Below are 14356 nucleotides of genomic sequence, written 5' to 3'. Positions count from 1 at the left end.
AGAGAGAATGTAGAGGGTATAAGATTCGAACACATAAAATAATTTAACTATTCAGATAACATAACACTTGCTATCCATCTTATTCTTAATTTTAAAATATTATATAAATCAGGTTATTTTATTTTAATTTTTAATTACAACACATTTTTTTGTAATTCACACGCATAATCTTAATGTGAATATCTAAGATGTTACACTAGCTCAGATAAGAAGATTATAAAAACCTGAAAAATTAGTATAAATTATTAAAAAAAGTATAATATCCAAAGTCTCGTCAATAAATTTCAGATCCAATAGATTATAAAAACCTGAAAAAATACCAAAAGGGATTTTGCTATTTAAGGGCGAATGACTTCAAAAGTATTTTTCAATAGAATATGACATTGCTTTGAGACAACCAAACAATCCAACGACCAAATGTAACGGAATTTTGTCCGTTTTATGATTGTGTGCGGGTCCTACTTGTCCTTCCCACATGCATGGCGACCCAATATAACAAAGACAAGTGTAGGTACGTACGAGAATAACGCACCACAATTCTTACATACTCAACAGGAGTACGTGCTCCCACGTGCATCGAATTATTAGAATTTAGAATCGTCCATACTTGTGCATAAATTGCACGCATCCATGCAGACACATACGGTTACCAGACACACTAAATACATTCTTCTGATTAAATCATAAATGTAAATTTTATTTTTAATCAAAATGTGATTTATCATTTATATATATTAAAAAAAATTAGTTTCAAGATGTAATTTATATTTTACAATTAAAAATTATTTCTACATTTGTAATTTTATTACCTTAGTGATTATGATCACTTATCCATCTTGAGTGGGTAAATATTGTCCTATATTAAATATTAAATACAATCACTTAAAAAGTTATATACAATATTTGTCTAATTACCATAACTGATGAATCACAAATGCACATAAGCATAGTATCTGATTGCAAAATTTAAAAAAGTGATAAATAAAGAAATTAAAGAGCATGACTAAATTTATTATATAAAAAAAATGATATTATCTTAGTTTATAAATTTACTATTAAATTTTAAGCGTTGAAATTTTAAGTGACGAATATATTAATCTGTAAACTTGTTTGATATTGTATTAATTTTAAACACTAAATTTATTAAAACTGTTTATTAAACGCAAAAGCTAAAATTTAAATATTATATATACTATATTTTTACCTTGAATATCTTCTCAATATAATACTATTATAAAAGATATTAAATAAACTTCCAACTATTTATTTGTCAGCCACACATAACGGCGGTCAAGCTGATGCCCCGTGGACTCCCTCAACGTCTATAAAAGTATGAAATCCTCCATCCCCGGCCTTGCCAACTTTTCACGGCAAAATTTCTTCATCTTCTTCAAATTGAACCCCAGGGAAGTTCAGAAATCCTCAACGGAAAAGTCCTCTTCTTCTTCTCATTTGACCCGAGAACAAGAACACTCCATCATCGTCTCGGCTCTCACACACGTGATCAGCGGCTGCGATGGTGATCATCCCACCACTGATCTACTACAACCCCTCCACCAGCCTTCCAAAAGTGGCGGCACCAAGTTCTTCCCGCCAAATAATGAAGAGGAAAAAAAACAGATAAGTGAGAGCAAGAAGTACAGGGGAGTCCGGCAGAGGCCGTGGGGGAAGCGGGCTTCGGAGATCCGAGACCCTAAGCGAGCAGCCCGGGTGTGGCTTGGCGCGTTCGATACAGGGGAGGAAGCGGCGAGGGCTTACGACGAGGCCACCATTGAGTTCCGCGGAGCCAGCAGAGCCAAGCTTAACTTCCCATTGTCAGATCGATTATACAGACGGATCAAACTCAAACTCCGAAACGAACCAAGAAAATGAAGAGCTTAATCCGAATGCAAATGACAGGGATACGCCACAAAGCTCACAGTCCGGCAACAATGAAGTGCTCAGACCCAACTCGTTGGAGATCCATGAAGAGTAGTGAGACAGAGACAAATGTGGAAGAGAGTGAAGAGTTTTGGAAAGAGCTTCGTCAACTATAGATATATATAGTTGGGAGGATCAAGAGCTAATACTAATATAAATAATCACAACCTACATGCATGATTTAGATTTTTGGCGCACTCGGCACCAGAGTCAAATATAAGCTAGCTGCTTTAATGGGATAGAATATCACTATTTATTGAAATAGTGATTTAGAGAAATGTTTTATGAATCAGACTATGCCGAGTCCAGACTTTTATGAATCAGACAGTGCCGAGTCCACATTTATGAATCAGACTATTCTCCTACGTACAGATATGTGTTAAATTGCGTGGGCCTATTTCGTATATATATTTACAGTTGCGGTGTCCATCATATTTAATGGAATCGAGTTTTTATTGACCTCAGTTTTACAACTTAATCTGATAAATATAATTTTTTTGTGAATTTATTTGTCCTATATTTTTTAAGTCCATTTGGCACAAATAATATTATAATAATGGGCTTTTTTTTTTTTTTACTTCAAGACTCATAATTCTGTATAGGATTCGACATTGATTCCTTTTTAAAAAATAGTGGAGATGAATCCAAAATAAGCAGGGGTGGCAAATCACGATATGACTCACCAACACGACTTTGAATACGACACAAGATAAATGAGTTTGAGTTATCCTTAAATAGGTTCAGGTTTCAAACGGATTGACATGATTAACCCATTTACTTAATCATGTCGGGTTAGGATTGAGGGGGGTGAACACATGTAACCAGTTTAACTCAATATGTTATAATTATGAATATGTCATATGTAATATGTTACTTGTTTAAACTCAATTATTATGCATAGTTAAGTCGTTTTAACATAAACTTTGACAACGCCTTATGATTTTTCTTCTTATTTTGAATATTTAAGTTAATTGTGATAAAAAAATTTCTAGTATTTATTATTTGATTGAATATTAAATTTCTCATTTTGATAAACAGATCATCCCCTTTTAATAAATAGGTCGGGTTATTATTGATGGTTCCTGACACGAGTATTAAACAGGTCATGTTTGGATTTACTTATTTAGTATAATTTCCTTATATCGACATGACACGATTATGACACACGAACACTAATTGTCACACCTTAAAAATAGGTCTTTTTAACAAAGCGTTCACTGTACAATAAACAACTTAAAGAATATTTTTTTTATAAAATTTAAAAACTATCCATTTGCTCAAATGGCCTTAGTCACATACTTAGCCGTTATCTATTTTATTTCTTCTTATTTTCTTCGCTGCAACTTTTGTTTTCTAGCAAAATATCATCTATTTATTCTTTTCGATCCTATTTCCACCGCTAGCTGATTGAGTTGTGAGAAAAATATCAAGAACTCTTGCCTTTTCACTTTCACATGTAAGGTTGATTTCCCTCAAAAATGAAAAAAGAAATATGATTTTATTGTGACATGTTTTCTTTTTCTTTATTTTTTTTGGAAGAAAAAATTTGACAAGTTGTATGATGGTGTGTCGCCTCACCACAAGCTTAAGAGTGTGCATTAAGGCGAGGGCCAAGTTTTACATTTATAAAAGTCACTACTACCTTCACTAAAAATATAGTTAGGGTGAGTAGGGATCGTCCCAAGGGATTGGAGTCGGATTTGGTTGTGGAATCACTATTAGGGTTAGTAGGTCGAGTGATCAAACAAATAGTTGGTTGGTTGGTTGATTAAACTAGAGAACAAATTAAACTAAATAATTGAATGCAATAAAGAGTAAGTAAGAGAGAGATCTTGGGGTTTAGAGGTCACCACCAAACCATACTCTTCTACACCCTTAACAAGTGACTAACGAGGGAAATGTGTGTTGCAATATTGATGTGTGTGTATGTTTGGTTGATTCAATTATCAAGGGTGACCAATTAAGTATGTATTGTCTAAACAACATGTGAAAAACACAATATATCTAACAATTAAGTATATATTGTCTAAATAGCATGTGAAAAGCATAATATATCTAGCAAGTCATTAATCCTTTGATTAAGCTCACAAGCCAAATACACCACAAGGTTAGAGACATATGCTACTTGCATTCAAAAGTATGGAACATCAAACAACAAGTATGGATTGTCCTCCCATCTAACAACTATGCTACCACTATAATATAATTAAGCTAATGACATGAAATTAAACTAATTAAGCTAAGGGAGAGGCACAATCCATCAAGAAATGAGCATGAACCATCAAAAAAATTACAAGAGCATTCCATTAAGCACAATGTTTTGACAATCTCTAGATTTATGGCATTAATACACATAGACATGCATCAATAACATAAGAAATAGAGACAAACACATGAACATCTATTCTAGCATACATAGACATATGGATAAAATGAAATGATCAATTGGAAACATTAAATCACATAAATCATTGAATAAACAAGATCTATATATATAAAAGTGCCAAAACATATATTACAACACTAATCCCTCAATAATACACAAAATCAAGATGTAGAAAGTATGCTTGGGGCTAACTCTAGCCCCAAGAGGATGTTTAGCCACTCATAATAGTGCTTTTTCAACCTTCAAGGGCTAACTCCATGGTAGAGATTTGCTCCTTGGTTGATTAAGAGTCTCCAATGGTGTCTCTAGCCTCCTCCTCCTCTAGGCTTCCTCTCTAAGAGTTCTACAAGGTATGATATGATATAATGTAAAAAGTAATCCTTATCCTTATATAGGTAGGTCAAATGACACCCAAAATAAGCTGGGGTCGTACAACAAATATTCCCTAATGATTGGATAAAGGATAACTTTTTGTAAGCTGGAAATTTAACTTTTTCGCACTAGAGGAAGTTTGATCGATCGAACCTTGGACTTGGATCGATCGAACATGGCTGAGATCTATCGAACTGAAGTTGGATCGATCCTCAATAGCGGTGCTTTTTGGATAAAAAAAAATCTGAGATATTTCGAAGATATTTTTGGGAAAAAGGACAAAAGTGGTTTGTAGGGTGGTACAACTAAATAAGATCAATCATTTGAATAAGGATAAGGTAGTTTGATCTATCGAAGAATGATGTTGGATCGATCGAACTTTTGAGATATCTGAAAATGTCATCATGACTCTGATCCATCTTAAAGTGCTGAGCTCGATCATGTTGCATCGATCGAACTTTGATCTGAGATCGATCAAAGATGTTAATTTCCACATTTTTCTTCCTTTTCCTTCCACTTGGCTCATTTCTTTGATTCATCCCAGAATTGCTTCATTTTTACTCTTATTTGGCAGAGTTAGCTTATTTTCGGGATAAGTGCATGAAAATGGAAATAATACGAAATCAATCTAAAACGGTAAAGTAAGATAGATAAGGGTACTAGAATGCCTAAGCTTAAGAGGTTTAAATACGCACTTTTCAACGCTCATCACACCCCCAAGCTTAAATATTGCTAGTCCCTAGCAATGAACTAAAAAGTAAAAGAATGAAATGAATAACTAAACAACTATAAACTAGAAAATAATAAATGGATAATGCCACTTTCGTAGGGAACATGATTGCACTTAGCGTATGCAACAAGCCTTTTAAATACCTAGGTTACCCCTAGTGGACGAGTTAAGTCTCGTGAGGGTTTTCAGAAATGATACCCACAAACATTAAGCTCATTCTTTCAAAAGAGGCACTAATATTGCAGACAAGTATTGGAACAAAACTACCTCAAGTATGCAATGTTTCAAACATTTCTAAGCAATCTCCTAAAATCTCAACATCAAACAAACAAGTATGGTCCTCCACACATCAAGAAAATGATCATGCAAATCAAAACAACTCTAAAAATCCTTTTTGAGTGGACCGACATCAAATATGTTGCTATCTAAGCCAACTAAAGAATTAATCACATCCTTACCCTCAAACTAGCACATAAATCTAGTACCGATCATCAAGACAAAAAGTGGACCTTTTTATTAAAGCTTTATTGTTCTAGGTGCGCTTATTCTTTTCACTCATTTTTTTTTTTTTTTTTCAATTATTAACCTAGAGTTTGGGCCCTCCACCTTTCGGCACGAGAAATTCAGTGCTTGATGAGGCTAGAATCTCGGCTACTTAGTGAAAAGGGGTTGTTATCCACCTTTGTCAAGAATGAAAGTTTTCAATGCACTACTAGCCCAATTGGAATATAACCAATTCAATAATCAACAAAGCATGTACCCCATAAATGAATGCTAGTATGCGCCTGTGCTAGTGTACAATCCTAAAGTGAATCCCAAAACAATCATAAAATCAAGATGATGTGGACCACAAATGCAAGCAAGATATCAATCTTTCAAAAAATTTACTCCTAAATGGCATCCATAAGGCATACAAGGAGTATTGGACTCTCAAGTCAAGTAATTTTAAATTTTAAGCAATATAGTTCTCAAAAGATCAAAATCATTGCTAATATGGACCAATCATGGAAAATCTCTCAAATACACAAGTCATGCTCAAAATTTTGAAGTTTAAAGTTAACACTGTACAGTACACCATTACCCCTAAACTTAAACGGCACAATGTCCTCAATGTGCAAAGAGAATAAAAGGAAAGAGTATACCGGTGTAATTAAGGCAAAGAATGGCTAGGACTGAAGTATCTAAAGTGGGTGGCATGGCCCTCTCAAACTTGGGATTAACTGTGGTCCTGAAATTTGATACTCGGATAAATTCATCAGATAACAAAAAGGGATAAACAGTGCACAGTGGACATGCAAGTGTAAATAAGATAATGGAATAAAGCAATGAGAGAGGTATAAGGGTGGTCCTGAAAATCAGGTAGCACTCTCTCACTGAAGTCACTGTGATGTACTTGATGGAGTTAAACATACAGATATAAGAATATAACACATGACATCCTTAACAAAAGCATATATAAAGAAAATAGAGTACTGGATACATCAAAAGATCAAAGCCGACAGACTGGCTGCAAATATAATAATGTAGTAGACTAGCAACATAGATATAGAGCATAAAAAGATAGAGAGTCAGGGAGTCTCAGGCAGAGGATGCAGGACTAGCAGGGCGATCTCCGCGGATTTTCCTAGATAAGTCAGCAAGTGCAGCCATGATCTCTGCACGGAAGGAAGCAATGTCAGCTCTAATGGCAAGCAGGGTATCCTCCAAAACCTGCATTTGTGTTTCAAGGCTAGCTATTTGATCAAGAGCTTCAGGTGCAGGTGGAGCAGAAGAATGGGCAATCTGAGTTTGGGAGGACTCTGCAGGCTCATGTGTCCGAACATACTTTTGTTTAGTCATGTCCTCAAGTCGCGAGAAAAGATGATAGGAAGATGGAGATGAAAATTCGAGAGGAAAGAGAGAGAATCAACGTTTGGATCTCGCCGGAGATTTGTCGGAGAAGATGATGAAGATGGGTGCACAGTGGTGACGGGAATGAGGGACAGGGTTTTGGAGGGTTAAATCGATTTAATGAATCGATCTTGAGATCCTCAAGGTCTATTTTTAAAAACTTTTCCCGATCAATTCGATCGATTGAACTGAGATTTCAGATCGATTGAACTGTGATGATCTCTCTTCAAAGTATTTTTGGAATTTTTAAATTTTTGAAAAATTAAAAACTAAAATTAAAAAATGGAAAATATTTTTGGATTTTTTTATAAAAAAATTAAAAAGTCAAATGAAGTCAAATAAAAGTCAAAATAGAGAATTGAAGAACTGAGATCGATCTGAACAAAATGTTCAATCGATCAGACAGAGAGCAAAAATATACAGGTTTTTGGTTCAAAAATTTGGTTAAGTGTTGGAACTCAAAATCGATCAAACTTTGAAGTTGGATCGATCGAAGAACTTCAGATCGATCTTGAAATGATTTCAATCAATGAGACAGAGAGCTGGAATATGTAGGTTGATGCAGGCTTAAAATTTTTCTAAGTGTTGGAGCACGAGATCGATCGAACTTTGAATCTGAGAATAAGTTCAAATGATAGGACAAATAGGTGATTTGGATGCAGGTCGAATTTTTTTCTAAGTGTTGGATGCAGATGGAAGTTCGATCGATCGAACTCTCATTTGAGATCGATCGAACTTATGCAGAATGCTCAATCACAACATAAAAGTTCATGTGATCCTAATCACAGTCCCTAGCCATGTATATGAACCAAAAATAAGTATCTAGACTTCGCAAGAAATGAAATTTAAGATAGAAATGAAGGAGGAATAGGGTTTTGACACCCTACGAAATGTTTTGCTAGTCTTTAACGTCTCTAGCAAGACATTGGGCTTTTTTAGCTCGGATCAAAGATCTTGTAATGCATCCCCTCCTTGTTAGGGTGATAGATGCTTTGAACTCCACCCAACAAATGGTTCTTTGAAGAACTTATTGGATCAAGTTCAAAAGAAGCTTTTGGTCCCTTGTTAATGCAATTTTCTATGTTTTCATACACCGGGTCAACTAGATGTACAGCTTCCAAATGTCTTTGAAAGACTTGACCCTCTATGTAAGGTTTCAACCTCTGTCCATTAACCTTAAAAATGTTTCTTTTCTTCAAATTTTTGATTTCAACCGCCCCATGAGGTGCAACAGAGATGATTTCATAAGGACCCTCCCATTTGGTTCTCAATTTCCCAGGAAAGAGTTTCAGTCTAGAGTTGAAAAGCCATGCTTTTTGACCAGGTTCCAAAGACTTTTTCACAATATGCTTATCATGAAAGGTTTTGGTTCTTTCTTTGTAGAGTTTGGCATTATCATAAACATTGTGTCTCAATTCTTCTAATTCACTCAATTGAAGTAGTCTATTCTTTCCGGCTTTATCAAGGTCAAGATTGAGCTTTTTGACTGCCCACAAGGTTTTATGTTCTAACTCAACCGGAAGATGGCAAGGCTTTCCATATACAAGCCTATAAGGAGACATGCCAATGGGGGTCTTATATGCCGTCCGATAAGCCCACAAAGCATCATTTATCTTCCTTGACCAATCTTTCTGGGTGGTGTTAATCGTTTTCTCAAGAATATGCTTAATTTCCCAGTTATACACTTCAACTTGCCCACTTGTTTGAGGATGGTAGGGAGTGACTACTTTATGAGTGACGGAGTACTTAAGAAATAAGTGCTTCAAGAATTGATTGCAAAAATATTTTCCTCCATCACTTATTATAGCCCTTGGCATACCAAAACGAGCAAAGATATTGGATTTAATGAATTGAATGACCACGGAATGGTCATTTGTTTTGGTAACACATGCTTCCACCCACTTGAAAACATAATCGACGACAAGAAGAATGTATTGAAAACCATAGGACACAGGAAATGGACCTATAAAATCAATGCCCTATATATCAAATATCTTAACAACAAGTATATTGGTTAAGGGCATCATATTTCTTCTAGACATTGTCCCCATCTTTTGACATTTCTCACATGATTTGCAAAAATTTTAGGCATCTCTATGAATAGTGGGCCAAAAGAGCCCACTTTGAAGAACCTTCAAGGCGGTCTTCTTGGCACTAAAATGCCCACCACATGCAAGAGTGTGACAAAACACTAGGACACTTGGAATTTCACTCTCCGGAATGCATCTCCCATAATTTGATCCAGACAATATCGATACAAGACAGGGTCTTCCCAATAGTAATTCCGGATGTTGGTAAAGAAACGATTCTTTTCGTTCTTCGACCAAGAAGTTGGTAGCTTGCCTACTGTTAAATAATTCACAATGTCGGCAAACCAAGGCATTTTTCCATTGGAAATTTGAAAGAGTTGTTCATCCGGAAAAGAGTCACAAATTGGTAGATTAGGGGTAGGCTCTATCGATAACCTAGAAAGATGATCGGCAACCACATTTTCAGTGCCTTTCTTGTCCTTGATTTCAAAATCAAATTCCTGAAGAAGCAAAATCCATCTAATTAACCTAGGTTTTGTTTCCCTTTTTGTCAATAGATGTTTCAAGGCGGCATGATCAGAATAAACAATAACCTTGGACCCTAAGAGATAGGAACAAAATTTATCAAGAGCATACACTACGGCAAGTAATTCTTTCTCGGTAGTGGAGTAATTTAATTGAGCTCCCGAGAAAGTTTTGCTTGCATAGTAGATGGCACAAGGAAGTTTACCCACTCTTTGTCCCAAAACTGCTCCCATGGCATAATCAGAAGCATCACACATGATTTCAACTGGCAATGACCAATTAAGAGGTTGCATGATAGGAGCGAATGATAATAATTCACGCAATTTATGAAAAGCGTCTAAGCATGCTTGGTCAAAGACAAAAGGAGTTTCCTTGGCAAGAAGATTGCACTAGGGTCAAGCAATTTTGCTAAAACCTTTGATAAAACGGCGGTAAAAGAGAGCATGACCTAGAAAGGAGCGAACCTCTCTCACCGTTGAAAGTGGAGGCAATTCAGAAATAAGCTCGACCTTCACTTTATCTACCTTTATTCCTCTTTTTGAGATAACGTGACCCAAAACAATACCCTCTTAAACCATGAAATGACTCTTTTCCCAGCTAAGTACAAGATTGGTTTCACGACATCTCTTAAGCACTAGATCTAAATTTTTGAGTCATGCATTAAATGAAGACCCAAAAATAGAAAAATTATCCATGAAGACCTCTAGATACTCTTCCACCATATCTGAGAAAATTGTCATCATACACCTTTGGAATGTGGCGGGTGCATTGCACAAACCAAAAGGCATCCATCTATAAGCAAATGTGCTGAATGGATATGTAAAAGTGGTTTTCTCTTGGTCTAATGGGTCGAGGGCTACTTGATTGTACCCCGAATAGCCATCAAGGAAGCAATAATATTGTTGCCCGGCCAATCTCTCTAGAATTTGATCAATAAATGGCAAGGGGAAGTGATCCTTTCTAGTGGCGGCATTCAACTTACGGTAATCAATGCATTCACGCCATGAATTGGCGGTACACTTAGAGATTTCCACACCCTTTGCATTTTTAACCACCGTAATCCCTGATTTTTTGGGAACTACTTGAGTTGGACTCACTCATTTGCTATCGGAGATTGGATAAATGATTCCGGCATCTAAGAGTTTGATAACTTCCTTCTTAACTACCTCCTTCATGTTTAGATTAAGTCTCCTTTGGGCATCCCTAAAGGGTTTTGTATCATCTTCCATAAGTATGCGATGCATACAAATAGAAGGGTCAATTCCCTTAAGATCCGCCACACTCCATTCTATGGCTTCCTTATTTTCTTTAAGCACACTTAAGAGAGCATTTTCTTGGTCTTTTTCAAGACTTGGAGAAATGATAACTGGAATAGTTTCTTTTGGTCCTAAGAATGCATACTTGAGATTGGAAGGTAGAGTTTTAAGCTCAAAAGTTGGTGGAGAAACTAAAGATGAAACCGGTGGAGTGCTAAAGAGTGGAGGAAGAGGTTCTATTGGAGTTTTCCAAGATGGAAAATCTAAGCTTGCAACAAATTCCATGAGATTGCTTACTTCATTCATTGATCTTTCATCATCAAACCCATAATTTCCATACATTTCAAAAAGACAAGAAGTAAGAGGATTATCGGATAAAAGAGATAAAAGACTATCCTCAATTGGTTGTTTCATTACCATCGTTGGAATTGATTCCTCAACAACCTCATCTAACACATCAACAAGGTAACACTTATTTTCATCTATGGGATGTCGACTTGCATGGAAAACATTAAGTTTGACCATCATATTGCCAAAAGAAAGGGGCATAATCCCGGATCTACAATTAATTGTTGCATTTACGGTGGCAAGGAATGGTCTTCCCAAGATGATTGGGATGTGGTTGGTGGGATTAGCAACCGATTCGGTATCAAGACCTACAAAATCAACTGAAAAGTAGACTTTATCCACTTTAACGAGGATGTCCTCAACCATGCCCCTATGTGTTTTGACAGATCTATCGGCCATATGAAGCACCATCGAGGTTGGCTTCAACTCATTTAATCCTAATTGGACATATACGGAGTAAGGAATCAAATTAACACTTGCACCTAAGTCAAGAAGAGCCCTACGAATTTCATGGGTTCCAATTACACAAGAAATAGTTAGAGCACCGGGATCTTTGAACTTAAGTGGAGTGTGTTGTTGAAGAATAGAGCTCACTTGCTCCGTGAGGAACACTTTTTTGGGGCTTGGTCCCTTACTCTTCCTCTTTTGTGTGCAAAGATCTTTCAAGAATTTTGCATAAGGTGGAATTTGCTTAATGGCATCAAAAAGAGGAAGATTTATGTTGACTTGCTTAATAAAAACTTCCATCATGTTATGTATTTTCCCTTCTTGCCTACCATAAGACGAAGTTTCTTTTAAAGCATAAGGGAATAGAACTTTTGGCTCACAAGACTTTGTAATTTGAGAGGATGATGGAGAAGATTGAGAATTCCGATTAGGAACATTTTCATTCAAGGAAGTAGGAGTGGAATAGGGAATTGGATGGGTGACAACTTTAGGTTGCACCGATTCACTATCTTCCTTTGGTAGTTTAACCCTATTGTCTACTTGCTTACCGCTTCTCAAGGTGGTGATGGCTTGCGCTTGAGCTTGGGAAGAACACCCTGATGTAGGGTTTGCTTCCACACAAAATTAGGCTTTTGGATTCCTCTCGGGTTAACTAGGCAATTTCCCAATTTCTCTTGCATTCAATGCATTAGCTATGGTCCCAATTTGGGATTCAAGTTTTGATATGGATTGAGAGTGGGAATGCAACAAGTTAGTATTCTTCTCTAAGCTACCCAAGGCCATCAAAACCTTATATTCAAATGTAGAATTACTAAAAAGTGCTTGAGGATAATGAAAGACAACTTGGGAATCATACATTTGAGGATGTGAGAGGTCATTCATTCTTTGATGATGGAAAGAAGAAGAAACAAACCCTTGAAAACCTCCATTTCTTTTATAAGGTGGAATGTATTTTCTTTGAAAATCTTTAGCTTAATAAGGGCTTGAGCTTTCATTCCACAATAGAACATATGCATTTGAATTAGGGTGAGGAAATGTAACATTAACTTGTTCAAAGTGTTCATTGACAACATGTCCATGGGGACAATTGAAAGTAGTGTGCAAAACACTTGAACATGTCATGCAAGGCTCACAAAGATGAGTTGTATGATGAAAAGGAGATGAATTGATAGCCGGTTTTTGATTCAACAAGGATTGATCAAGTTTTTGAGAAAGAGTTTTAACCTCGGCTACAATTTCCCTTGAACTTTCAATTTGACACACTGTTACACTTTTTTCCTTTTTATTAAAACCATGATCAAGCCGAGAAGTGTAATATTTGTGCAAAGAGTTTTCACTCATTTTTTCAAAAAGGTGCCAAATGTCATCTTCATGCTTTCCAAAATACGAACCTCCACATGAGGTATCAACTATGTTATTTTGCATGTCGGATAGGCTTTCATAGAAGTATTGGACAACTTGCCATTTTGGAATACCATGATGTGGACAGTTTCTTAGCAAGTCATTCAATCTTTCCCAAGCCTCATGCAACAACTCTCCTTCCCTTTGAGAAAATTCTCTAATTGAAGCACACATTACATTGGTCAAACTTACAGGGTAATTTTTTTTAAAAAAAAACTCATTTTGCATTTGTGCCCAAGATGTTATTGAATTTACCCCTAAAGTATTGAACCAATGCTTTGCTTTATTTTTAAGCGTGAAAGGGAAGAAAAGTAATTTAAGAATTTCCTTCGGGACATCCATGTATCTCACGGTGGAACATAGTTCAAGAAATTCATTAAGATGCCTATATGGTTCCTCTTCATCTAAGCCATAAAAGAGTGGACACATTTGAATGGTCTCGGGCTTGATTTCATATTGATTAGCCTCAAAATTAGGCAACACAATGCAAGTAGGTGCATGGTATGCATGAAGATTATAATGATCACGAAGGACCGTTGGAGGAATTGGAGCTTAAACTCCGAGGCCATGTTGATTAAGAGGTGGGTTTTGCATGAAACGTGGGTCTAAGTAGCCAAGATTACCCTTTAGATTTTCCATGTGAATGCCTAGGACGGGTGATATGACAATGTCTATACAAGACTACAAGTAACACACAAATCACAACAAAACAAGCAAGCACTCCTCATTCGTAACAAATCAACAATTAACAAACTTCCTCCATATACAATGATCCCATACTCCCATGCTTTAATAACAATGCAAAGAATAATTAAAATGCTTCCACGCGGGCTCACGATTTATCTAAGAAATTAAAAACAAGCCTCCACGCGGGCCGACGATTTGACTAAGAGATTGAGTAAAGAAAGTCTCACAAAGGTCCTTTAGCACTTCAACTCCAAATTTATAGCTTAACTTAGCAAATTTTTTTTTAAAATTTTAGCACTTTTCCTTGCTTGCTTAGCTCCTTTGCTTACTTCCTAGCTCAATGCTCCTTGTCAAAGATGAACAA

At 36.2% G+C, this 14356-nt stretch overlaps 1 protein-coding gene across 1 annotated transcript; it reads left to right on the top strand.

Moving 5' to 3' along the window:
* Positions 1–1332: 1332 nt before the first annotated feature.
* On the top strand, positions 1333–1872 carry LOC132316510 (ethylene-responsive transcription factor ERF109-like). The gene has a single exon (XM_059814983.1). The coding sequence runs from the start codon at positions 1333–1335 to the stop codon at positions 1870–1872; it is 540 nt and encodes a 179-aa protein (XP_059670966.1).
* The last annotated feature ends 12484 nt before the right edge of the window (positions 1873–14356 follow it).

The sequence above is a fragment of the Cornus florida genome, unplaced genomic scaffold, assembly GCF_030987335.1.
Source record: "Cornus florida cultivar Cherokee Brave unplaced genomic scaffold, ASM3098733v1 CherokeeBrave_3.0.0_Hap2_Chr07, whole genome shotgun sequence".
In the NCBI taxonomy this organism is placed as follows: domain Eukaryota; kingdom Viridiplantae; phylum Streptophyta; class Magnoliopsida; order Cornales; family Cornaceae; genus Cornus; species Cornus florida.
This window is presented reverse-complemented; position numbering and strand designations above follow the sequence as displayed.